We start from the raw sequence: 27,009 nt of genomic DNA, 5'->3' as shown, positions 1-27,009 counted from the left end.
AGTGTGGGTGCAATATTTTGCTGATACTGCATTCTATTTCCTGACCAGTTCAAGGGGCAGGGAAAGAATAAAGCAAAAACTGAAGTGTGCCAGATGCTTCAGAATGATTATGACAATGGGAATGGCCCTGGACCGGAGCCATTGCTTTGCCACCACCGACATCCTCTTGGCTACCTGGGCTTGCGGCTTTGTGGCTGCCCTTCGTGGAGGAAATGGGAATAGCCTCATCTACTGTACAATGCTAGCTCTGCTGCTGTATGGCCTCTTTTCATTCACTGGCATCTGCTGCTTGTAGAAGATGCTGAGCCGGAAGCTGATGGACTCCATCACCGCTATCACTCCTATCCTGTCTTCACTGGCAAACTGGAGAGAGGAAAATCCTATTTTGCTTTACAGGTTTCGTGTCACATTACTAAATTAATAAATAGACAGTCACAATAAATTGCTAATGTATTATTTAGTGATATTACTATTATCTATTGACTAGTTATTATTCATTGCTAAAATTAAATAACGCTACAGTTATAATGTGACTTACTAGTCCCTTGCATAATAGATTCTAGAAGGAAAACTTAGCCCTATTGAATGTGAAGGAAAGCAGCAGACTGTTTAAGTGCTTTTTCAGAGCTGGGCAAGGCAAGTGTCTGGCATTCCAGGATGAGCAACTGCATATCACTGCTTCAGCATGCAAGACACTCTATACCTGCAGACAGACATCAGTGCCAGGTGCCTACATAATCATTCCTGGCATTCTGCAAGCACTTCCAGCACAAAAACACAGAATAACCTTGCATGTCTCTGGGGCCCCAAAGGACTGCTAAGTCACTGACTGCAGTCACAGTAGTGCCAACACAGGAACTCAGACAAGAAGTATCCATCTTAGAGAATAAGTACTTCCTCACATAACCATGGCTGGTTAGATGGTACCATCTGTGCCACATGAGCTGATCTGTTAGCCATGTGGATGAACATGGATCAGTCTTCCTATGGCTTGGGGGTGTCAGGTGTGCAAAGTGCTGAGTAGCACCTGCTGCTCACAGACGTTTCCTTCTGGAAGCATCTTCCGCATCAGCCTTCATCTCATCTTGCCCACGCCACATGTCTCAGAATGCAGTTGGAGATGCCTTGTAGTCTAGCTCCCTTAATGCATCTAAAGGATACTACTTCACTTAGCCCTTATTCAAATAGCTTTACTAGCACTATTATAAAGCACACCCAGCATGAGCAAAGTGTTGTACAAAACATAAATGAGATGTTATCCTTGCCCAAATGAACAGGACCATGGGGAGGTCAAGGATGAAGACAAAGGTTGCCACAAATGGTTGGTTGGTTGGTTGGTAATCTAATTTGTCTTTTTAGCCCACCTGTCTGCTCTGACGAACACTTCCAGGGCAAATTAATTTCAGGGTGTTCACAGCTGTCCCTTTGCCCTGCAGGATTTTGAATTCTTTCCTAGGGAATTAGAAGGTTATTGTGGTTGTTGGTTGGGGCTACCCCAAATTTGTCTTCAGCTGCTGCTCTTGGAGGTATGTATACACTGGTGATTTGCGGTCTTTCCAAGAGACTGTTCAACAGGTAGGTAGCATCAGAAGCAAAGATGGAGAGGAGAGCGTCTGGGTGAGTTGGTGGAGGTTCTAATCCACCATAGGGAATCTGATGTTTTGGGTTAATGAATGCAGAATATACAAGAGGCCAGAGGTGCACCTAGGTAATTTTGGAGCCTGGACCTAAAGGCTTTTGGAGCTCTCCACCATGTTTTTTTTAACAGATTTTTAACGTGACCACAGCACCTGGGACAGACTAAAAAGGATTTGGGGGTCCCCAGAGGGTGTGGATGCCCTGGAATTTGGCCCCGAAGTCCAGGGGCACGAGTGCCTCTGCAAGAGATCTTACATGCGTGAAAGAAGGAGACATACATCAGAAGGTAAAAAAACAGCCAAAGAGAGGAACTCTGTGAATGGCCAATGAAAAGCCTACTGCCTGGCAGCTTTTTTCTTTAATGTTTATTCTATTCATTTTCCAACACAAAATAATGTGTAATGTTATCATGGTTCCATACTATTGGCTTTTATATACCGATTCCCACTTTTCAACAGGCTATAGGGCCTAGACTGCAGTCCTTGGCACACTTACCCGGGAGTTAGTTGCGTTGAAATCAGGAGGACCTCTGAGTAAACATGGGTAGGATTGGATAGGTTCATACATAGGTTCAGCTCTCCTTGAATACTGCTGATCCTGATGTCCACCTCAGAAACTAATTGAAGCAGGGAAGGCCCACATCATATGGTGCACACCAGGCTTCTTCTCCATTTTGCCTCCAGCAGTTATTTAGTGGTAACAGCTCCTTTTCCCGATACCTTAATGAACAGTGTCACAGCACCTGCAGCTATATCTGGAGCCATGGAGGTGGTCCTTTTAGTCTATGGCAGTGGGGAAATGCTTCACTTACAAGCAGAAGGTTGCCAGTTCGAATCCCTGCTGGTACTATATCGGGCAGCAGCAATATAAGAAGATGCTGAAAGGCATCATCTCATACAATGTGGGAGGAGGCAATGGTAAACCCCTCCTGTATCCTACTAAAGACAACCACAGGGCTCTGTGGACGCCAGGAGTTGAAATTGACTTGATGGCACACCTTACCTTTACTTTACATGCCAGATGCACCTATTCCCTTACCCTAAACTTCTAAGCAGCAATGGATGCTGCTAATGGAGCCAGCGCGGTCGGGGAGACCCGAGTTCAAATCCCCATTCAGCCATGAAACTAGCTGGGTGACTCTGGGCCAGTCACTTCTCTCTCAGCCTAACCTACCTCACAAGGTTGTTGTGAAAGAGAAACTCAAGTATGTAGTACACTGCTCTGGACTCCTTGGAGGAAGAGTGGGATATAAATGTAAAAATAAAATAATAATAATAATGGATGTACCGCATGAAAACTACAACCACTTCCTGGCTGAAAGAAGTGTTTACGCTGCTACAGCTGGCAGTTTGTTTTTAACAATCTGCATCTATTTTCAGCTGGTCTTGTTACTACCAGATCACAACTTGGGATGAGATCTCTTTTGCCAGAGCAAAAAAAGAGCCTTGTGGTACTCCAAAAACCAATCGATTTATTGCAGCATAAAGTGACTAAAGCCTACTCCAGTAGGGACATGTTAGATTCTCCTCCAACATAGTACATATCAGTCATGGTTAGTTGTTTAATCAGATTAATTGATTTAAAGCATTTTGATAAACTAAAAATGTGTCCCATATCAACTGAGCAACAGATTTTAAAATACCAGTACACACAAAAAGTGTGTACTGCACTTTTGAGTAGAGTGCTGGGCTAGGACCGGGGAGACCCGAGTTCAAATCCCCATTCAGCCATGATACTAGCTGGGTGACTCTGGGCCAGTCACTTCTCTCTCAGCCTAACCTACTTCACAGGGTTGTTGTGAAAGAGAAACTCAAGTATGTAGTACATCACTCTGGGCTCCTCGGAGGAAGAGCGGGATATAAACTGTAAAAATAAATAAAATAAAATAAAAATAAATAAAAATTGCAAATGGCAAGCTCAATCTGATAAGAGGCATTTCCTTGTATGTGTTTGCAAAGGGGAAATACATCTTCTAAGATGATACTCCCTGCTGTGACAAATGTACATATAATGTAATCTAGAGTATACCTGCTTTCTACATTTTTCTCATTTGTAAATATATGCAGATCTAATCAAACAACCAATGTTCACTAATACTCCTTTAATTGTGAGGCATGCTGACACATGCGCTCTCAAGGCTTGAGCTATGGCTTAGCTCTCTAAAACCCGATGCTTAAGAACATGCGAGAACAATGAAGAGTGTTTCTGAGCATGTGTGGAGTCTTTCCCTCATCACCAGCAGTCCCGCAGACGCACGCACCTAGGATGAGGGAGAAAGATGTCACTGTTAGGGAGCGCGTGACGTCCAGGCAGATTCGACTCAGAGGAGCCTGGGTCGGTCCCCCTCTGTAGGTAGCACCTCCTCGAGTCCTCCTCGCTTCCAGAGACCAGCCAGGCTAGGCAACAGGCCTGAGCTTTTGCTACTGCTGCAAGGAAAGCGCCTCCCAAGGCTCGCTGGGGCTCCAATCAGACGTCGGGGCGGAGTCGAGGCTGGAGCCGGCCACGGCTCGCTTTGCCTGCGGGATGCTCGTGCTACGGTTTTTGCAACTGAGCGCGCCGGGCAGGCGCTGAGGATTTGGAGCAGCACCAAGGGCAGCCGCCGCCTGTCCAGGCCAGCTCTCGCTCGTGCCCGGAGAGGGGAGCCTATGAGAGAGGCGCACGAGCTCGCCTTGGATCTGCGGGCCAGCCAGCCGGCGGACTGAGTGACGGCGTCTTCTCCCGCTGGGGCAAGAACCTTCGAAGCAGATGGACCTCCAGCTGCAGGAGGTGAGAGCGCAGCGGAGATAGTCTTGACCGCCGGCGGGCTGTGCCGCCCCCTCGAAGCCTCTGGTCCCCTGCAGGCACGCCGCTGGGGCTCGTCTTCTCTTTTGCCATGAATGGGTGAGCTGAATGAATGGCTCTCCTTGCTAAGGCTGGCCAAATAGGAGGGGGTCCCCAGACGCCCCTGCTGGACTCGGTGGTCGGTGCGTGGTCACTACCAGACGGTGGAGGGAGGCGACTTCCTCGGGGACTCCTCTTGATCCAAGGGAGGCCCCTTGAAGAACGAGGCTGGCGCCTGGGGCCAAGAGTTAGGTTAGATTGCGAGGGGGCACTCCTGCCCATCCAAGGATGCGCCTTGTGGCCGCGGCCAGCCTGCCTGCCCCAGTTCTTCCATTAACACTAGGCAGGGAAGGAGAGGGAGGGGAACGCTGCCAGGTGTCCAATGGCAGGCGCGGGGTTGGAAAGTGGACGCCGGAAACTGGGCCAATGGCGAGCGCCTCGTAAATTGTCGGGGTGAGCAGTGACCTTTACGCTAGACCGCAGTCACGCCTGTCAACTCCTTTTGCCCTAAAACGAAAGACCACGTGCAGCCTGACAGGCTCATGCCTGAGGGTGGGGAAGTATATAATGTGGGGATCGCATTAATTAAGCTTTGGGCCAGGGCTTAATTCTGGAAAGGGAAGGAGTACAGGTGGGACAATCTGTGCTGTAGCTCAACATCAGCGGGCAGCTGGCCAGGGTCCAGGAACTTCCTCCTTAGTTCAGGAGGCTCATTCTTCTGTTGAGTGACTCTATCTCCAGTGTGTTAAAAAAGAAGCTTTGAGCCTTGACTTGGGACCCCAGGGCTGCTGGCTTGCTTGATTTATTTGTTACAACTTTCTTATATACTGCCTCCTCCTAAGACTCTAGGCAGTGAACAACAATGATACCCATAACAATTTTTTTTTTTAATTAAAGGGCAAACACCTGATGAAACAGGTAGGTCTTAAGGAGGGCCATAAAAGCACTTAGGGAGGGGGCTGAATGAATCTGTGGGGAAAGAGTGTTCCAAAGAAGAGGGATGGCCACAGAGAAGGCCCTCCTATGGGCCCAGGCACCACGCATTACACTAGGGCCTGGGACATTAAGGAGGACCTGCTTTAGGAGCCTCTCTTGGCAGACCATGTGATTCTCTCCTGATATGTGTCTGTGGATACACTTTTATTGCATTAATAAGTTATGGGTTATATCCCAGTGAAATCCCAAAGCCACTCTGAAATGTATGAGCCTGTTAGGAATTCTGTATCTATATTGCTTCTCCACATGATAGATTTTGCCATTTATGTGGATGTAGCATCCATTTCGATGTCTGGGGGTGGGTGGGTGGGTGGATGGATGGAAGGAGGAATAAGCTTTGAACTTGGCCTGAGAGAGGAGGGTAGAAGGGTATTGAAAGTGGCACTTAGCTGCTGTTGCATATTTCTGGTTAAAATGTTCATCTTGGTCTCCTCCACTATGAGCAAATTTGGGCTCTGTGCCCAAGGAATTCCCATCATTACAGCAGCAGCGAATAGGTGTGGGCAAGTGGGTGGGTGTACATGCACATGAATGTATTCTAGACACATGAAAGAGTGCATGGGCTATTGGGGCTTTCCAGTCATATTTCCATGGCCTTTGTAACATAGAAGAATTACTCCTAATGCCACTGGACACAATCTTGACATAAAAACGCCCCTGTTGGGTCTGGCTCAAGGCCCATCCTGTCCAGCACCCTGTTTCACATAGTGTCTCTCCTATGTTGCTGCTCAGCCTCCTTCATGCTAGCAGCTAAGGGCACCCGGATGCACACTGGCCATTTGTGGCCTGACTCGAGAGCACCTCCATAGCTTTCGCTTGCCCTGACCGTAGTAACCAGCATCCCCCTTTTTCTTAAAAACTAAAGAGGAACAGACATGGACAGGTAGATGGCTACTGTCCTTGTGGCTGATTGTGTGTGCAGGAGGACCTTTCTCTCCCCTCATAGTGTCTCAGTATCTGTAGAGTGAACCAAACCCAGCAGGGCAGTGGCCTTGTGGTGGTGTAGGATGTTGTGCTGTCCTCTTATCAGAAGACCCTCCCTCTCCTGAAGCAACACTGGATGTCTGGGCAATAATGTATAGGTATGGTAGTCTTTTCCTGGTGGGTCCGTGAGGAGAGAGGGCTATTACAGTGTTGTATGAACAAGAGGGCTGCGAGGGAGAGGTTTGATGGGGTCTCTGGGCTGCTTTGGCCTTTGGTTGCCCTTGATTGATGCTGGAGGTTTCCCACCCTGTGTTAGTTTCTGGGCCATTAAGCTCAGTGTCTGAGCTGTCCATACACAAGGGGAATGGGAGAAGATAATGGATCTGAGGGGCTAGCTCTTGCCCCCACCCTCTCTTTTGTTTTCTTTATCTGAACAGATGTTTTTATGACAGCATCTCCCCAGCCTCATGCAGCAGCCTGCGTCTGCTGCTCCCTCCCCCAATTCTCCTTGTACAGAATGTGGCCAGGGGCTGCTGCACCCTTTAACTGATTAACCTAATGCTGCACAGAGCATCTGGTGCCTGGCTGTAATTGTTGGGAGTCCATTGACTTACAAGGAAGCATGTCCCTCCACCCCACAACAGCTGACCCAGTAAGGAAGGAGCTTGAAATGCAGTCTGATGTGGCAAGAGGTTCCCATGTCTCTCGGCTCCAGAATAAGTACCACTGCTTGGTATCCATGACTGCAGCACTTCACTTTCTCACTCTGCCCTGCAGGAGCCTGATTCTTCAGGGCAGGCTCTCCCCCAAGCTTTATCTTTGTTGCAGCTTCCTCCTGTGATTCTGTTCCCGCTTATGGGTAAGGGGCAGAGCAGCTGAGGGATCTGAGGGCGGAGCAGCTGAAAGGAGTCAGAAATCAAGGGTAGATTTGTGGGAGCCTCCGCTCAAGGTCTTATAGATTGGTGTGTGTTTGAAGTGCAGTCTGGTGTGGCAAGAGGTTCCCATGTCTCTCGTCTCCAGAATGAGGTTTGCTACTCAAAATGCTAGAATAACATCGGCTTCTGTTCCTGCACTCTTATCCATTTCTCCAACTCAAGATGGTCCCTGGAGTGCCTGAGAATGGATCTTAGGCTTTGCATCACTTTGTGTGTCTCTCCCCCTGTAATATGGAGTGGTGTAGAGTGGTCCAAAGCAGCACTTGCTTTCTTGGAGGCTCAGGAGTGCAAAGTTCCTGTGGGAAAACATGTCTTCTGTCGTGGGAGCCCTTATCCTTTGTCCTAAGTGGTTACTTGTTGGATAGGGAAAGGCACTCTGAACATGCTCAGAGGACCTTTTCACTCATAATTGTTGCCTCTGTTTGCTCTTTTTACTTTTACACATTCCAAGACTTAGCTTTGCTGCTGAAATACAGCTCTAGCACAAATTAAGACTAATCAAGTAACAAATTTGTTGGTGTAAAAACTCTTGTTCCACTTTTATGTTCAAAGGAAAAGAGCCAAAGTGTCTAATAAAGATATCAGATATACTGTGCATAAACAACCAAATGCAGGAGGAAAACAACAACAACAACAATAATGGCAGACACTCTGTGCAGCATCCTGCATGCATTTCTACACAACATGCACACAGTTGTATGCTGTTACCATGCCATCACATGATTGTTTCTGCACAATTCTTGCACTTGCGCAATGTTTTAGATTGTGAGCCCTTTGGGGACAGGGATCCATCTCATTTATTTATTATTTCTCTGTGTAAACCACCCTGAGCCATTTTTGGAAGGGCGGTATAGAAATTGAATGAATAATAATTAATAACAGCACTCTTGCACAACAGTTAAATTGCACATGGGGCATACTGCATACAATGTCGGCCACTGGATTAAAAAACAAGACTAGCAGGAACAAAATCAAAATACTGCAGAGCAGACCTAAAAAATAAAAATCCTAGGCCAGATGCCTTCCAAAACAAGATTTTTAAAGCAATTCTGGAAGGCCAGGACAGTCAAGTGGACATCCTGGAGAAGGGAGTTCCAAAGCCTGGTTCCAAAATGGCTGAAAAGGCTCCCTCTATCCCATAAACTCATTAACCAAAACTTCAAAGCTGGGCAGGTGTGCAGAACAGGGCCTTAGCTGAGTGCTTAAGGCTCCTATGGGATGACTGAGGTTGTGGATTCCAAAGGAAATTATGTGAGTGAGTTGGGTATGAGTGTGGACTACCTGGCATCCATGATGGAGAGGACAAGACATGTTTTACCATGGAGCTATAGTCCTCCCTTCAAAGCTGTTCTGGGTCCTGCTGCAGAGCTGGATGAATCCATAGCAGTGACCAACCCTTGCCTCAGCAGTGTATTGTGTCAAAGATGTGACTGAGCAGAAGAGGATGGGTGGGTAGTGGTGGAGGAGAGGGAGCTAGCTGGGTGGGAGAACAGGGTGGACCCAGGGCAGTTCTTACTGTTTGTTTGCCCTCCTGCTTAGCTGACTGTCCCCTCCTCATCCTTCCTGGCACTGCGGTTTCAGACTGGGCACTTGGCTTCAAGGGGCAGCTCAGTGCTACCGAATGGGTGGCATTCTTTGCCAGGGCCTCCCTGTGGTGCTGTGGGAGTCCTGAGTGGCACAGAGCCCACTGTGCCAGCACTTTAGTGCCTCGGCACGTACAGTAGGCAGACTGCCCTGCTCTCCAGGGAATCCTGCCAGCACTGGTGAATCCTATTGCAGGTTGAAAACCAGAGGGACTGTTGGCTGTCTTTGCTTTGCTCTCTGAGAAGCCAAATCCTCCACAGGGGGCAGAGTGCTAGAATGGAGCCTGGTCACCCTGCCGCCTCTTTCGCCAGAAGCAGCTCAGTAGGGAAGAGGCAGGGAGGGTCAGAAGAGAGCTGTAATTCTGTGGATGGCAGCATGCTTTTGCTATGATGACTCTTGTACAGCCAGAGTGTGTGCAGGGGGAGCGGGGCGGGGGGGGGAGATAATGAGTGTGAAGGAAAGAGGTAATGGGAGAATCCAAAGGGAGCTGTGACTATGACAGTGATTTCCCTGCTGTTTGTGGGCAGGAAGTGGCTGACACAGAGGATGTCTGCCTCTGTCTTTGTGCCATAGCTCTTTGAGATGAGCAGAGCCGTCTGGGTCAAGCTCCAAAAAACGGCTTCTCTCTGACCTCCCATTTCTGGTTGGGGTGGTTCATTCAGAGTCAGCCTGTACTGAGGTTGCAATCAGACAGACACCCTCCTTTTTCTTGTTGCATCTCTGTGATGCAGAGGCCGCCCTGGCAAGCATAATACTTTAATGTCCTCTGAAACCTTGAAGTCCATGCAAACTTTATGGACTGAACCTGCACATTGTTTGGTTGGATTCTCTCTGATGTTAATCATTCCCTTTGCCTGCTGTGTGTTGTGCTGTATTGTCTGTTTGCCTTGAGGAACTGGAGCAAATGACGCCTAATGCTTTTATGGTATGGCAGTGTGTGTGTCTGTAGCTGGGGTGGTGAAGAGAATAGGATCAGTCAGTTAAGCCAAATGGAAGATTGCCTGTCATCTTCTGGCACCGGGTCTTGAGCTATGAATGCATTCACTTGTTACCCTTCGGGTCTACACATTCCAAAGCTTTCCATTTCACTTCGGTGTCTCCCTGTGTGGAATTGCTGAGAAGCTGAGTGGTGGCCTCCATCTTCACCCATGGATGAGAAGGAGGTGGAGCCCCAGGGAGTGGAATAGCAAGGTCTAGAACCCCACCTAGTTTGACATCTTGGCTTGCAAACAAGTTGCTTGCCACCATAGAAGGGGATATTGCTTCTTCAGAAAGCATGAGCAGGGGGCTCGGGAGACATACTGGCAAGGGCGGTGGATGCCTGGTAATGAACATATTATTTTATGCTGTGTTTGTATGTGAAATGGGAGGTAAGAGAGCCGCAGTGTCTCTATCGGGGCTGCACCACTTCAGCTGTCCAGCTGTTGTTGGACCACAATTCCCATCATCCTCAGCCACAGTGGCCAGTAGTCAGGATGATGGGAGTTGTAGTACAGCAATAGCTGGGTGGTTGAAGTTGTGCAGCCCTGATCTAAATGGTACTACTGGTACTGTTTGCCCACTGTTGAAAATGTGTTGCAACATCTGCTGCAACTCCTTAAAAAAAAATGACATGATAGTTGCCATGATTGTCACATTTGATGCCCTGTCAGTATCTAATTTACATGTCTTTATGATATAAAGAGAAACTCCAATATTTTGAATGATCCCATAAGAGGGATTGTGTCTGATACTTAATATGGTACCTTATTTCAGTGTCTGGTGTATGTTACATGTATTTTCTTTCAGTTTATACCATGAATTGCAATGGCCTTGGGGGTTACAAGCAAATAAAATTTATTGACTGAGTACTGACCTTGACCTAACAGGCAGTTCTTATGTTCTTACACTTCTCCACATGTACACTGAGGGGAATGACACGGGCCACAGATTAATGTATCCACGGGGCTTATTGTGGGCACCTGAGAATATCTTGCACTTTACTACCGAGGTTGGTATAGTTTGTTAACAGGTTGGGTTCAGGCATGTTTGTCAGTCACCATGTAAAGTGATGACTTTCCTTTGTAAAACGCCTATCATGGATCAGCCATCCTAGAGAGATCTTTCATATCTCCCGACATCAACTAAGATACTAATACTCTCCAGCTGAGACAGTTCAGGCATTCTGCTGTGATTCACTGGCTGCTGAATATTTGACTGGTGAGACATCAAGTCATGTACACGTGTGTGAATCAATGCTCACATCAGAAGAGTTTCTAAGCACATTTTTCTTTTAAAAATACTGATTGATTAGTCAGTATAAATGTTTAGAAATATTGCATTTCCGATCATTTAAGAAAATGTCACTTCAGAAACACAAAGTCTGGAAAGCGCGCACACGTGTCTGTGTGTAAAAGCTACATGGCTCTCCTGTGGCCAATGACTCAAAATCAAATGCTTGCCCATTCCCATGGGACCCCACCATAGTTGCTGATCCCAGGGTGCCCCCCCTCCATTGTAATGCACTGCAGCTGCTCCTCTTCCAGGCCACCAGTGCAAGACTTCTCCAAACGTTTTTTCAGTCCCTTCCACCATGGATGTGACCAGAAAGAGATTGTCAAGAATACACCTCAGGCAAACAGAACTGAGCTAATGAGATGCATAATGGGAGAGACTTGATGTTGCTGTTCACTGTGTGTGTGTTGGGGGGTGGGGTTCAGTAAAAGAGCCTTTTGCCCATGTAAGAGTAAGCAGCTGAATTGTATGCAGGAAAGCTCTGCTACAGCCTCAATTTCTGCTCACACTGGTGAGAAAGGGGCTAAATAGCCCGTTGCCTAGCAGTGGTACTGCCCAACACTAGTGGTCAACCAAAGTTATAGGTCCTTAGCAGTGCCTGCCTTCCCTGCGTATACATCTCAGCTTTTTCCATCTTAGGGGTGGCAGACAGATTCCCTTCCAGTACATCATATTTTTGTTGGCTTTTGAGAGCCCAGCTCTTGAATTTTATCAAGGTCATTCTTGAATTTTAATCCCTATCTTGACATTCCATAGGGACCAGAGAGAGGAGTGAACCTTTCTTCTATTCTTAGGCAAGGGAGGGAAGAATAATCCAACAGATCATGAACCTGTTAGTTTGAATTGTCCCAGCCGTTTATTAGAGCAAAGAGTAAAACTGTCAGTCTGAGGATGGAACTGATAGAACTCTGAGGGATAAGGTGGTAGTAAAAAGCAGCCAACATTTGACAAGAACAGTTCATGCCAACCAGGCACGCCCCTCCTCTTTTGAAAATGTGTCTGGTCTTTGCGGGGAGATGGAGGGGATGCTGTTGATATAAATGTACCTTGACTTCAGTAAGGCACTTTGGCATAGCTCCATACAGTGTGCTCATACAGAAGTACAGAAATATGTGCTGCCTAATAGCTCCTCCACTGAGGCCACACTTACCTGCAAAGCAGCAGGCTGCTAATACTTACTAATGGCTTGCTTTAAAAGCAACCACCACCAACTATTAACTGGAGTTTGGTCTCCATTTTCTTTTGTCCAGAGATTGTGATGGTGCTCTGCTCAATGTAAGTGCCTCTTGATCTTCCTTAGGTGATGCAATAGATTATTGAAATGATTGATGTCCCATAGGAACAAAGTCAAAATGCTTACCTTTGATGGTAGCAGATTGCGGGAGGGGGAGGGGGGAGGAAGTGTTTTGTGCATGACCAGCATGGTCGGGGAAAGAGGTGATAGAGTGTCTTGAGCAGGATTTAAGACACATCCGCAAATATATATATTTCAAAGTATTGGAACAGATATGCTTCTGTTGATTTAACTGATTGCCCTTCTTGAGTTCTTGGTTGCAGCTTCATGAGTAGCCTGTTGGGTTTTCCCATTAGCAGCACTAAATAGTTACTAGTTCAACTGCGAGAAAATGCACCCATCCTGTTTAAGCCATTAGTGTGGATTCTTATAGTATGAATATAGAACTGTAAGCTTGTAGCCAAGTTATAGATCCAAAGTCCTGTACTGGATTCCCCACAACCACACTGCCCCCCATCTTCTAAAGAAGCAACATGGGATCTGGAATGCTGTGTGCGTATTCTGTACTGAAACCATTAATTTGTTTGAAAAATGGGTTCTGATCAACAAACAAACAAATCAGCTGGGAGAATGAGAGGTGAAATTTAAGCCAGCCATTTTAACTTAGCATTTCTGAACAAAAGGACTCTTGATACTTTTGCAGGGAGAGTGACAGGCTGCTGGATGGGCCTGTGTATCAGAAGGAGCAACTTACCTGTGCTGAGCTCTGTCCTAGATGGGCAGATGAGGTAATATCAGGGTTGAAGACACCAGCCTTTAGTTTTTGTGGACAGATACCATGTAGCACCAGTATGGGACTAAAAACATAGTTTGAGAACACTTGTAACAAAACATATGTATGCAACAAAAGGTCCTTGACATGTTGATGTAACCAGTAGGCAAAAAGATATAGAATCACAATAATATATATTAAATAACAGAAGTCAAATGAGTTGAATTCTAAGATCTTGGTATTATCCATGCAAATATGGCATGGGATCCTGAAATGTGGCTGACTAGCTGATGCAATACTAGTCAAACACCATCCTGAATGGAATACACTTTTCCTGTATTTTTGCCACAGTTATACAGTCCATTAGCTACAGTATTTATGTGTCTGAGAAGGGTACAGATGCAATTCCTTTTGGCAAGCATGGGGAAAAAAATAAGCTGAACGAAACTGGAATAAAGACCTAGAAATCTGAAATGGACAAAATAATTCTACACTGTCTGCAAAGGGACTTGACCCAAATCTAACAAACGTTCATTTAAAAAGAAACTGCACAGAACAGACTACTGATAAAACTGCCTGCTTCCCTTTGCTTGCCTATTAACAATGGAAAGACCAAAGCAGCTAGTGAATAAGCACTTGAAGAAATGTAAAGCCAGGAAGCCATGCAGTCCTAATACTTCAGTTGGATAGGAAACTGGAAAACGGTTTTGAACATTGTGTTGAGAAACCTCACTCCTCAAAAGCATCATGCTTTAGACATGGCCAGATGGCCTAGTTGTTGCAAAACCCAGATGCTGATGATGCATTCAGTGGAATGTCAAATGACATCCATGCATCTGTCATGGACCAATTGAGACAGCATTGCATTTCACTCAGGTCCTGTCCTAAGATGACTTTATATGCCTATTTATAGGAGCAGGTTAACAAGTCTCATACCTGAGAGTAACTGACGGTGAAAGGGGAAGCTACTTACCATTTAGGTCCAAATAGGTAGAAGCAAATTTCTTCCCCGGATTACCAGAGATGTACAGATGTTTCATGTAAAACAAGGAGAAACTTCTTGGCCTTACACGGGATTAAAAAGTCAGCAATACATGGCTGCCTAATTGAAGTGGTGCCGGGTATCACACCTGGTGTCTAACGCCACACTGCTGTGTGGTGTATACAAAGCTGATTATTATCTCTTCTCAAATGTTATAAAGAAGTGAGAGGGTGGGGAAGAATGCAAGTGGGACTGTTGGTACAGAATAGAGAACTCGTCTTCAAATAAGCTAGTTCTGTTGCAATCCCCTCACTAGAGAATGTATGTGTGTGTGTGAAAGAAGATGGCAGTGGTTTTACTCTGATTTTGTTGAGGCTGACCCCATGCGACATGCTGTCGCTCTGGATAACAGTGAGCAATGCACTGCAATTTAACTACTGTGAGGTTCCTGAATATATGTTGTTGTGTCAGGGAGAAAGCACAAGCAGTTTTGCATCCCTGTAGCTTCCTACTAGGAGGATGGGGATGGAGGCAGCGTGAAGTTTAATGCAGGGAATCTTGAACTCTTCCTCTATATTCTCAAGCAAAAATTGCCCATAGCCCCTTTCAAGCAGGCTGTGGGGTTGAGACTGCCTTGGTTGGCCTGATGGATGATCTACAATTGAGTATTGACAGAGGGAGTGTGACTCTGCTGATCTTTTGGGATCTCCCGGAGGCTTTCAACCCTGGTATCCCTTTGGCCTGCCTGAAGGAGGTGGAATTAGGTGGCACTGTCCTATGGTGGTTCCATTCATATTTCTCTGATAGATTCCAGATGGTGTCAAGGAGACTGTTGTTCTGCAAAGCGAGAATTTCTATAAGGAGTTCTACAAGGCTCCATACTGTTTCCAATGCTCTTTAACATCTCCATCATGCCTGCTCAACTTCGGCCCTCCTGCAGACATTGCCCTACAACTCCCATAATCTCTGGCTATTGGCCACTATGCCTGGGGATTATGGGAGTTGTAGTCCAAAAAACAGCTGAGGGGCCAAAGTTGAGCAGGCCTGATCTACATGAAACTTCTGGGAGAGATCATCATGAGATTTGGTGCAGGGTGTTATCAATATGCTCATGAACCCCAAATCTGCTTCTTCCTATCAACTTCATCAGGAAATGGCACAAGTTCCCTAAATGCCTGCCTGGAGGTGGTAATGGGCTGGATGAGGGATAACAAACTGAAGTTGAACCCAAATAAGTCAGAAGTATTTATTGCGGGGGTGTATGTGTGTGTCTGTCAAGACCTGAGAGATGGTTTAGATTTGCCTGTTCTTGATAGGTTTACACTCCCCCTGGAATATCGGGTACGTAGCTTGAGAGTGTTCCTAGATCCAAAACTCTCTGGTTTCTCAGGTTGAGGCAGTGTCTAGGAGCACTTTTTATCAGCTTCGGCTGATAAGTCAGCTCTGCCCATTTCTGGAGGTAAATGACCTTAAAGCAATGGTGCATATGCTGGTAACTTCCAGGCTTGACTACTGTAATGCACTCTATGTGGGGTTGCCTTTGTATGTAGCCCAGAAGCTACAAGTGGTACAGAATGTGGCAGCCAAGTTGGTCTCCCAAAGGGATGATATAACTCTGATTCTGAAAGAATTGCAGTGACTGCCAATATGTTTGAGTGAAATACAAAGTGCTGGTCATTACCTATAAAGCCCTGAATGGCTTAGGTCCAGGGTACTTAAGAGACCACCTTCTTTGTCATGAATCCTGCCACCTATTAAGATCACCTGGAGAGGTCTGATTATGGTCGCCACTGGCTCGTCTGGGGGTGACTCAGGACTGGGCCTTCTCTGTGGCTGCCCCAAGGCTTTGGAATGCAATCCCTGTCAGAATAAGAGCTGCTCCATCTCTGATTATTAGTTTTTTAAAGACCCTTAAGACACACCTGTTTTCTCAGGCTTTTAATTAAAATTTTAATTAATTTTTACTCTGTTTTGTTTTACTCTGGGAATTGTTCTTAATTCTTTTTATTCTGTGAAAATGTTTTTCAAATTTTTATATTGTGTACACTGCCTACAAATGTGTATAAATAGGATAAATAGATAAAAACGACAAGCTAGATGCGTTAAAACCTTCCTTGATTCCTTCCTCCTCTCCTGCTGTAAGGGCTCTCCAGTCCCCTTGAATAATTTTGAAATTCCCTCCTTTTTTGTCCCCCCTCTTCCCCCAGCCAGTGGAGGCACACTTGCCTCTATGACAACACTTAATTTGTATAACAAGCCAACCAAGAAGCAAGGGGATTAATTACAAGGCAATCGGAAGCCAGTGCCAGAAAACTAAATTGTCAAGGAAAAAACAGGCCTCCAAAATGGTACTCAAAATGTTCTGATCGAGACGGGGTCATTCTGTTTCAAACTTGAAACAGGCCCTTTATTTTAAGGGTGTTCTGTTTTGAGTTTGAAATACTCAGAACAACCCGTTTCGAGTCTAAAAATTTTGCACATCCCTAGAAGGAAGGCTCTGTAAGAAAGGCACTGGTCATATGAAAGTTGTAGAAAATAATACTCAGCACTTACAAGTACTCTGGTATCTGCTTGCTATGCCTTTTTGTGATTTAGGTGCTTGTTTTAAGATTGATTGTTTTTCAATGTGTTACTTTTTTGAGGTTTTTAATTATCTGTAAGCCACCTTGAATGTGTTTGGGAAAGTGGAATATAGTTCTTTTAAATAAGTTAATAAAGCTTTTGCTTGGGGTGGGAAAGACCCCTGCCTCGAACCTGGAAAGCTGCTGTCAGCCAGTATGTGGACAATAATTAGATGGACTCTGTAGAAGCAGCATAGGAAGCTACCTTCTACTGAGTCAAACCACTGGTCCATCTAGCTCAGTATTGTCTACACAGACTGGCAGCAGCTTCTCCAAGGCTGCGGGCAGGAGTCTCTCTCAGCCCTCTTGTCCTTTAAAAACAAAATAAAAATCTTGTCCTATCTTGGAGATGCCAGGGAGGGGACTTGGAACCTTCTGTATGCAAGCATGTGGGTGCTTTTCCCAGAGCAGCCCCATCCCCTAAGGGAAAAATCTTACAGCTCCCGCATGTAGTCTTTCTGTATTTAAGCTCTTTTTTGTAATCTAGCACCCCATGGCATATATTGGGGTTCAGCATGCTATAAATGATGGTATGACACGTGTCTGCAGTTTAGGACCCGAAGCAAAGGAGCACTGATCAATTCTCTCTCTTGCTTTTTCTGATGCAGATACTGCAGTAAAGGAGGCTTTGGGACCAGTAGAGCAGGGACCTAGAAATTAGATTAATCTAAAGGCATTGCTTGAGTTCTTGTTCCCTGGGGTGGCAAGTCTCCAGCCAGATCTCACTGCCTGTGACCTTGTCAGAATTTGCAAGCTAAGCACAGCTGGGGGGAGTGGGTGTCTCTGTGCTGTGGCGGGACCTCCAAGAAAGGAAGGGCGGTGTCAGCTGCTTTGCCCTGACCTGCAGCCATTTGCTATGAGTGATGGTTCAGTCTGTCTTTCTCATCTCGTTTGTTATTTCCTTACTGCTTGCTGACAGGGCAGCCTCCCTGTTTCATATCATTTGTTCTCTTCAGGCAGGTACATTGTCTCATTCTTGTCTTTATTCTGAAGCAGGAATGTTGTCTCTTTATATGCCAGTTTCAAACTGGGAAAGCATGTCGCAGCCCACCCCCGCACCATGCAAAACAAAAAAAAAAAGTACATTTGGTGCTGAGAGAAGAGCAGGATAATCTTGTCGCTGGTATCCCGACTGTCACATAAACCTGGTTGTATTCCAGTATCAGCTATATAAATTATGACTTGTCATGCATAATGTGAGCAGAAGAGCAAGTTCATTTTTAAAAGGTGGAAACCAATTGAGGTACCTGGAAATGCAAGACGACGTTCTTACAGAGCTGAACATTTTAAAAAAATGTATTTGGGATTTTTTAAAAAAATGTGACTCTGATAACCCTCATGAATGCAGTCACACAAATTTACTTCTGCTCTGTAATAATAATGGATTCCAAGTTTCTGATGAATGACCAGTTCTTGCTCTGTCAATGGGATGCCAGATGAGTGTACCTATTTTAGCATAAGCCTTATTCATGAATCTCCAATGCAATACTAGATAAATTTAAATACATAAAGCAGTTCTGTAAGGAACAATGAGTTTATGTTGTAGTCTTTTAACAAATGCCCCTGCTAACTTGGCAAAGAGGCACCTTTTAACTTGGTGATTCTCTTTATTTAGCAGGGGGAGAGTAACTGGCCCTGTCCACCCCCAGCACAGTACCTCCAGTGACTGTTGCTGGTGTCTATCTTATGTTTCTTTTTAGATTGTGAGCCCTTTGGGGACAGGAATCCATCTTATTTGTTTATTATTTCTCTGTGTAAACTGCCCTGAGCCATTTTTGGAAGGGCGGTATAGAAATTGAATAAATTTTTAAAAAGTACTGTGTGTTCATGTCACCTCTAGACTACTATAGGAAAATCATATTGGCAAATTATCATGCATGCACAAAGATTACAGTGCCAAAGACATTTTGGGGGAAATCGTTTGAAGGCACTAATGTCACCAGCATATTTGATATAGTTGAAAACTCCACCATCTTCTCAGACTGGAACATTTGAGTGATGCCACAAGCATTATACAGTAGGCACCCGCAATACTAGTGCATCTCCATCTCATGCAAATTGCAACTGACCTACAAGCTGCAGGAAGGAGTAAGGCTTTCACTGCAATAAAACATTACAGTTTGAGTGTTTGCAAGATATGATAATCCACACAAGAGAAGTGCTGCCTCAAAAGCAAGGATCAACCACAACAAATAAGGAAAAATGGTACATTTATTGTATTATAAACTGATCACCTAGAAAACTCCTGTATCTAAATGCTGACTCCATGCCGCTCTTTGTCTCAACTTAAGCTTCAAATCAATCCTTCCTTTTAAAGTTTTCTGTCTCCTGCCCCTGCCTGTGTCTAGTCCTTGTCTTCCTTTACATCTTCTTTCTCCTTCCATTGTGCACAAGCTCATCTACTTATTTTACTATCATTTTATTTATTGCATTTCTGTACTGCCTAGTATAGAAATCCCTAGGCAGTGTACAGATTAAAATATAATATAAAATAAAACAATTAAAATGCATAAAAACATAAAAATCACAATAGATAAAAACACACATTAAAATTTAAAATTTAAATTTCAGTTAAACAGGTACATACCTGGGAAAACAGGTACATCTTCAGGGTCCTCCTAAAAGCAAACGGAGCAGGAGATGCTCATATTTCAGCAGGGAGCGCATTCCAAAGCCCTGGGGCAGCCACAGAGAAGGCCCAGTCCCGAGTCACCACCAAATGAGCCAGGGGCAACCATAACCGGACCTCTACAGATGATCTTAATAGGCAACAGGGTTCACGACGGAGAAGGCGCTCTCTTAAGTACCCTGAAACTAAGCCATTAAGGGCCTTATAGGTAATAACCAGTGCTTTGTATTTTGTTTGGAAACATATTGGCAGCCAGTGCAGTTCTTTTAGAATTGGTGTTATATGGTCCCTTCGGGTAAACCCAGAGACCAATCTGGCTGCCGCATTCTGTACCAATTGTAGTTTCTGAACTATGTACAAAGGCAGCCCCTCATAGAGTGCATTACAGTAGTCAAGTCTAGAGGTTACCAGCATATGTACCACTGTTTTACGATCATTTGTCTCCAGAAATGAACGTATCTGGCATATCAGCCAAAGCTGATAAAAAGCACTCCTTGCCTCAACCTGAGATATCAGGGAGAGTTTGGAATCCAGTAGCAATCCCAGACTTTGAACCTGATCTTTTATGGGGAGTGTAACCCCATCCAAAACAGGCAGATCTAAACCATCTCTTGGATCCCAACCCCCTACAGACAGTACCTCCATCTTGTTAGGATTCAACTTCAGCTTCTTATCTCTCATCCAGCCCAGTATCACCTCCAGGCAGGCACTTAGCGGGGTCATGCCATTTCCTGATGAAATTGGTATGGAGAAATAGATCTGGGTGTCACCAGCATATTGACAGCATCCCAGACCAAACTTCCTGACAATCTCTCCCAGGGGTTTCATGTAGATGTTAAAAAGCATTGGAGACAGTATGGAGTCTTGTGGAACCCCACACTTTAGCTCTTGTTTCTCAGAACAGTCTCCAAATGACACCATTTGGAATCTGCCAGAGAAGTAGGAGCGGGACCACTGTAAAACTTGATCCATTCACCAAGGTGTTTCCCAAAGGCTGCATTTGCATGTAATGGCAAACCACGGGTAGATGAGCCAGAGGTTAATTTTTGTAACCATGAATTGCATCACAAGTGTTCATTGAACCATAGCCCAGCAATCTCCTGTTTCAGGGTAGGGGAGCTCCTCCCTCTCCCTTGTCCTTTGAGTCCACATCCCAGCAAGCTCTGTAGCGTCCATGTCACCAGACAGGGCAGGTGTAGGGCAGCAGCCATTGGCCACAATCTTGAAGGGTCTGTGTGCCAAGCGCAATTGGGCCTTTTCAGAATGGACCACCCGCCCTTGGCAGGGATAGCACACTTAAATTCATTTAAATGGCATTTAAAGGCCCTTATTCCGTGTAATTGCACCACCACCCTCATAAGAGCCCCGGACCAAAACAGTCTTGCACAAGTAGAATTTCTGCCAAGGGGGTGGGGGGGATGGGATGCTGAGGGGCACTATTTTTCTAATGCCCTGGTGAGGGATCCTAATGACTTCATAAAAGAGAATATGTATATGCGGCAGGGTGGATTTGATTTAAATCAAACTGATTTAAATCACGATTTAAATCACTAGCAGGGTGGATAAAAATTAAAAAAAATCTGATTTAAATCAAAAAAATCTGATTTAAATAAAAAAATCCGATTTTTTTGATTTAAATCAGATTTTTATGACTTTTATCCACCCTGCTAGTGATTAAATCATGATTTAAATCAGTTTGATTTAAATCAAATCCACCCTGATATGCGGGAGGGCAGAGGATCCTGGGGTCTGGTTCACTGTGCAAGGTTGCTCCTGGGATGCCAGATGCCAGCAAAGCAGTCCAGGAACACCCAAGCACACTCCTGCCCCTGTGTCAGCTTGCTGTCCTGGCCCTCACAAGAGGGCCAGTCCACTGGGGAGGACCAGAGGCTGCAAGACCTTCAGTCCTACGGTGGTCTCATGAGTTAGGCCATCCAAATCAAGGGAGCCGTGCTTGTGTGGGCCCTCTGTTCTCTCTGGTAAAGAACAGAACTTGTACACCCTCCTCTCTAGGCAACCCTTTCATACTCCCAAGGATGAGTGGCTGCTCCATGTGTCCGGACGGTACCTGGTGGGCAGACTAGGGAAACCCTGGGGACCGGGGATAGATCTTTACTCTCATTTGAATTTCTCAGGTTTGGGCCAGTGTTGCAATGTACGCAGATTGGCCACCACGGGGAATCACGGGAGAGGGGAGCCCTGATTTTTGGCCATCCCAGGAAAGTGGGGTCACCATACTGGGCAAAACCAAACATGGATGTTTGCCAATGGATGACCAGAATGGCAGAGGGCCTGTTTGGACTAGTTCTTCATGGCAGTCAACAAGACAGGGAAAGTTGATGCTGGGGGTACCCATCCCAGTGTCTTTGCTTGTGTAGAGCAACCAGGCTGGGTGGTATCTGCTGTCCAGCCTGCATGCGTGTCTCCATGGCCTTTCACTCTCGTGACTGGTCTTCATCACACATTATTAACTATTCTGCCTGATCCCTGTGTACCCCAGAATGGTCCTTCTCATGAGTAATACCATAGAGTGCATTCTTGCACCCAAGCGGAAGGGACTGGGTCCCGCTTCCCCAACTTTATTGTGCAGAGACATTCAAGAATTCCTGGATGGGGCTGCCTTTTAAAGCAGATACCAGGTATCACTGCCCTGCCATATGTTATCCTTGCAGTGGTCTAATCGAGTTGCCTGGTTTATGGCGCCACCATGACTGCATGTGCTTGTGAACATACTGTTTTATTGATTTATTTTTGGTGACCAAAATGCGTAGTGCCTGTCCTTCCCTCCCGCCCCCTTTCTCTTCTGGTTGCCAGAAGAGACTCCGGGGAAAGCGGGCATCCTCCAATGTGACTTTTTCTTTTGACAGGCTTAGAAGCTAGGGATGGGACAAGGCAGTGCCCCTGTTGCCGGGCAATGGCTTGAGGAGCGCAGAGATGGGGCAATGCCTGGAGAGGCAGCCAGTGAGAAGTGTGGCAGGCATGGAGCAACTGCGTTCCTGGGCAGGTCTAGGCTGCCCTCTATTATTTCAGTTCTAGAAACAGCACAAAATCACGGTTATGGCAGTGTTTGTGTTCAAAACATATACATAGAATAGTATATACCGTGTATGAAGATCTATTCACACACACAACTTACATAAAATGTACATAAATTGGACACATATAGATGGAACACACAATAACTGAAGAAATAAAGGTTTCTGTTTTAAACCCCAAATGGTGTTGCTTGAAGGTCAATTATGTCCACAAGTCCTTATTACATGTAAATTCACAAGGTCCTTCCAGACTTTGCTCTTGCAAAATCTTATTCAAATTGTTGCTTCTTGTCCAGATATTGCTCTTCATTCTTGCAAGTTCTTATTCAAAGTTGTTGATCGTTGTCCAAATATTACTCAACGGGTATCCTAGGTAATTTTTACCTGTTACTTCCTGCTTGAGCAGGACTTCATCAGAAGAAGTGAGCTAAATCACAATAACACGTGTATCATTTTAACATAAGTACCTTCAACAAATTACTGTATTTACTCAAAGGGTTAGAATTTTTTTTGTTATGACTCACACTTATCTCTTCAAAAGAGACTCTGCATTTGCCAGTGGTTTCAAGTTGGAAATCCTACTGGATACAAAGTTGTACTAGCTTCAAATGATACTGTGATGCTTAATATATCCTACAGCGACTGCCAGATGTCTTATTATTATTTTATTGTACTATTTATTTTAGTAAATAGTAAGACCTCAGGTTGGAGCGGCAGAACTCACTACAAGCCGAAGGTTCAAACTGGAGTTTGGCAAGGGAAACCGCAGATCACTTTTGCTGTGAAATCGTGGATTCGCACATTTGGATGTATATGAATTTCAACCTCTTCCGCATTCAGCTCTGGTTTGGCATCATGTGCAAATGCAGCCAAAGTCAGTGTCTGATACTCAGCCATGTTGTCATGATTGTTCCTGTGAATGGTGATGAGTCAGTTCCTTGGTGAGACATTAGGAAGCATTCTAGTCTTCAAGGATGAAAACATGTTCCATGTTGGAGTGTGTGTGTGTGGGGGGGGGAACTCTTCCCTCTGAAAGGGGAAACATCAGCTGAGTTCTTGAAAAGTGAGTACTAGCAAAAGGCAGATATTGGTTGTTCCAGAAACCCAGTTATTAGTGTTGGGGTGTAAAGAAATGGCTATGGAAGAAGGAAGGCATGTTCCTGTTCAAGAAGTATCAATGAAACTTCCCACCAATGGGAAACTTCTCATGGCCTCCCTTTATGACAGCCATTATTGATGCCCTCCTCTCCACACCTTCCTCAGGGCAGGCGCGTAACAATGATAGGGCAAGGGGAGACAGTTGTCTGGGGGCCCCACTGCCTGGAGGGGCACCCCAGAGGCACCTCATGTGACTCTCCATTGCCCCCTGCCCAGCCCCATAGCCTCTCAGCCACTTGCCCTCTTCGCCGTCTCTCCTGCTTGTTCTGCTGGCCGCAATCGAAGCAGCAGGCAAGCGGCAAAGAGCTCCTTTTCTCCCGCCTCTCAGCTGATCGGTGGGTGGGCGGGGCTTCCACGGAGGCCTCCGTGTAGGCCGCAGTGAAGCCTGAACTCGAGTAGGGCCCAAGCCAGCCAGGAAGGAGGAGGCAGCCAGAGTGTTCTCTGCAGCAGAAGAGCCCTTGCTGCCCTGCTTAACCCAGACCAGCATTTGCCAGGTAGAGTGTGAACTCCTTTTTGTGGTTACCTTTCCCGCCCCCGCCCCCCCCCCATATATAGGGATCTGCTTGCCATAGGGCTTGGATATGGGGGGGGGAGGGACCGAGAAGTCTCTGAATATTTATTTTGAAACAGCTTGGAAAATTTGCTGACTTAAAAAAAACTATCTAAAAAGTCCTATAAGTGGCTTGTTTCATGGCAGAAAATTGCAAAAACTTCTGGAACAGTATTTTATTAATTTTATTTATTCATTCATTCATTTATAAATGCACTTATGTTCAAGTTGTTTTGCAACCCAGAAGGTCTGAGTGAGAACTGTGAAGCATGTGTGGTGCTTTTATTTTATTTTTCTTGTGTGTGAACTGCTCCCCAATAACTTGCAGGGACTTCAGGGTAAATCTGGCCAACATGTGAATGCAGCACCTCCATTCCAGAGATGTGTCTTAAAGGGCTTTAAAAGCCTCCTGTGAAAAACCTCCTGCAATCAAACTTGACTGAATTTGTTCAGAATTCTGAGAAAACAAACATAGGTTCACCCTGCATGGTTGAAAGTCTCCTTTGCTAATCTGCAGCGAGGGGCCCATTTTAATAATTCATCTTTCTAGTGTGTTCTAGGCATTAAAAGTAATACAAATGTATAGTACTCAATGTCTATCACTATATATTGTGACGTGTGTGTGTGTGTGTGTGTGTGTATTCAGTGAAATGTATTTGCAGGCAGCATACTTATTTTGGAATATCAGACTTAAATCCTTGGGGGCCTGGGGTGTGCGGAGGCCCTGGACTTTCGGGGGGCGCCTATTTTAAAATCTTGTCTCTGGGCCCACTCCAATCTTGCTACGCCCCTGCCTCAGGGACTGATCAGATCACCTCTTTTCTCTTGTGGGTCTAGTGGAAGCTCTTCTCCTCACAGTGCTCTTGCTTCCATTAGCTAATTTATGTTTATATGTATCCATCACTTATTCATGACACTTTGGATCAATCAGAAAATGCATTTGTTGAAACCTGATTCAAGCGTTATCTGGAGGTTGTGGGCCTCCCCCAAAGCTGAGGCCTGGAGGGGAGGCTGGTTTACTGTATACAAGTCTCATAATATGGCCATTGAAACCACAGAGTGTTCAAACAGGATCCTGATTCTCAATTCTTTGTGAGCACATGACAACTGTAATAGGGCAAAAACCGCTTTCTCTGCAAGATATATCATACTAATATTGCTTTGAGGCAGCAGAGCAAAGACAGAGGCAGGAGCGGAATCTAACCTTGCTTCAAATAGTCTGCTCCAATGAGGATCTAGCACTGCACATCTTCTACCATGGTTATTTATCTATCTCAGTTAGTCAATATAGTGTCAAGAATTAATTGTCATTACAAATCAAATATTTTTACTTCCTTGGTATATTTTTAAATCACCCCACACTCGCATTTCCCTGTGGTTTACAATATAACATTAAAAAAATAAAATAAAAACAAATTCACAATTTACAAATCTAATCAAAAGCTCAGATAAATAAGTGTATTTTAAGAGTCTTTTTACTAAAAGCTGTCAGATGGGGAGATTCTTATTTTGGCGGGGAGCACATAGTACAGAAGTAACAAAATCTGGTGGGGAGGAAGGAAGAAATAGTAATATTCATACCCATTTTAAAGCTACAATAGGTAAAGGTAAAGTGTGCTGTCGAGTCAGTGTCGACTCCTGGCGACCACAGAGCCCTGTGGTTGTCTTTAGTAGAACACAGGAGGGCTTTACCAAACCAGACACCAAACTGAAGGAGAAATTCAACATTTCTCTCTCTCCAGTCTTTGAGCCTTTGGAGTAGACCATGGTGAGGGAGCAGTGTAAACATAGACACATTTTAGCTCTGAGTCAGAATTCCAAGCAACTCCAGAATATTGCAAGACCCTGAGCTACCGTCAAGAGAGTTGCCTGGGGTGCATCTTGTCATGCAGCTCATCCATGACAAAGAACAAACATCAGTTAGATCACCCCTGAGAGGCCCCCAAAGCAGCCTGGCTGACTGCATTTACTGCCACAGTTTACAAAGTAGCATCCTGGCTCTCTACCAGCGCCTCACCCAGGCTATCCCTCTGCTGATAAGCACTGCAGCTTTTGCAATCAATCCTCCTTCTGTAGATTTCTCATCAAGCCTGGCTCTTGCATCTTGTCGGCATCTCTTTGGAAGGGGCATGGTTTTAATGTTGATATCCATCATATCAAATACTAAATCTCTCTACTAGTAGTCTTTGTTAAACAAAAATTCCTGTAAGAGGAAGATACCTAGGTTGCTCTCTGCCCTACAACATTTCATTTATATATTTAATAAATTTATTTTCCACTTATATTCTAATATCTTCCAGGGACAATGCCTCACAAAGCTACTCGGCAAGAAAATATTCCCTCCCCAGTTCCGTGAGGGCATGTGCTTTGGTGATAATTTGGTGCATAGAAGTGATGAGGATGGGATAGCTTAGTTTCCCTCCTCCCCAGGTCACTGCTTTTCTTCTCCAAATTACTCTCCACACTTTCTCCTGTGGGTTTTAAAATGTGTTTACAAGGGTATCATATTATTTGAAAATATTAAAGTGGTAAATATCTTCCCACAATCTGAATTCATTTTCTCAGAACTGATTTAGCACATTAGTTTTAAATTGGTATTCACTGCAACTGTTACAACTTGCTTTAGTTGTGTCTTTCCCCCCACCCCCCGAGAAGAGGAAAAACCCAATGCCTGATCTGTGTAGAGTGAAGGGCACTAACATTTTCTTTTTCTGTAACAAACTGGAAACTGTGTCCCTGAGGCTGGTGCCTCTTAGAAGTCAGGGGAAGCCCCCAATCTGGCCTGTTTCTCCCAATTGAGTCTGGTTTCCTGGATGCTTTTCAGAAGCATTGCCGGCTCAAGGGGTTGTGGCGCCTT

The 27,009-nt window shown here is 45.2% G+C and overlaps 2 protein-coding genes across 3 annotated transcripts in view; one reads left to right on the top strand and one right to left on the bottom strand.

The window, feature by feature from the left end:
- LOC128335629 (uncharacterized) overlaps positions 1-4,144 on the bottom strand; it is a 32,899-nt gene extending 28,755 nt beyond the window's left edge. Inside the window, exon 1 of one of the 2 annotated variants that reach the window (XM_053274237.1) lies at positions 3,899-4,144. The gene's annotated coding sequence lies outside the window, so the exon portion shown is untranslated. Of the gene's footprint in view, positions 1-2,133; positions 2,309-3,898 lie in introns of those variants that run through there. The other variant, XM_053274255.1, reaches the window with a different exon arrangement.
- A 71-nt stretch (positions 4,145-4,215) lies between these two features.
- LOC128335616 (unconventional myosin-X-like) overlaps positions 4,216-27,009 on the top strand; it is a 123,582-nt gene continuing 100,788 nt past the window's right edge. The window contains exon 1 of the mRNA XM_053274197.1: positions 4,216-4,404. Within this exon, the coding sequence (XP_053130172.1) occupies positions 4,384-4,404 (21 nt within the window). The 5' untranslated portion in view covers positions 4,216-4,383. The remainder of the gene's footprint in view (positions 4,405-27,009) is intronic.

The sequence above is a fragment of the Hemicordylus capensis genome, chromosome 1 (assembly GCF_027244095.1).
Source record: "Hemicordylus capensis ecotype Gifberg chromosome 1, rHemCap1.1.pri, whole genome shotgun sequence".
NCBI classification, from domain to species: Eukaryota; Metazoa; Chordata; class Lepidosauria; order Squamata; family Cordylidae; genus Hemicordylus; species Hemicordylus capensis.
This window is presented reverse-complemented; position numbering and strand designations above follow the sequence as displayed.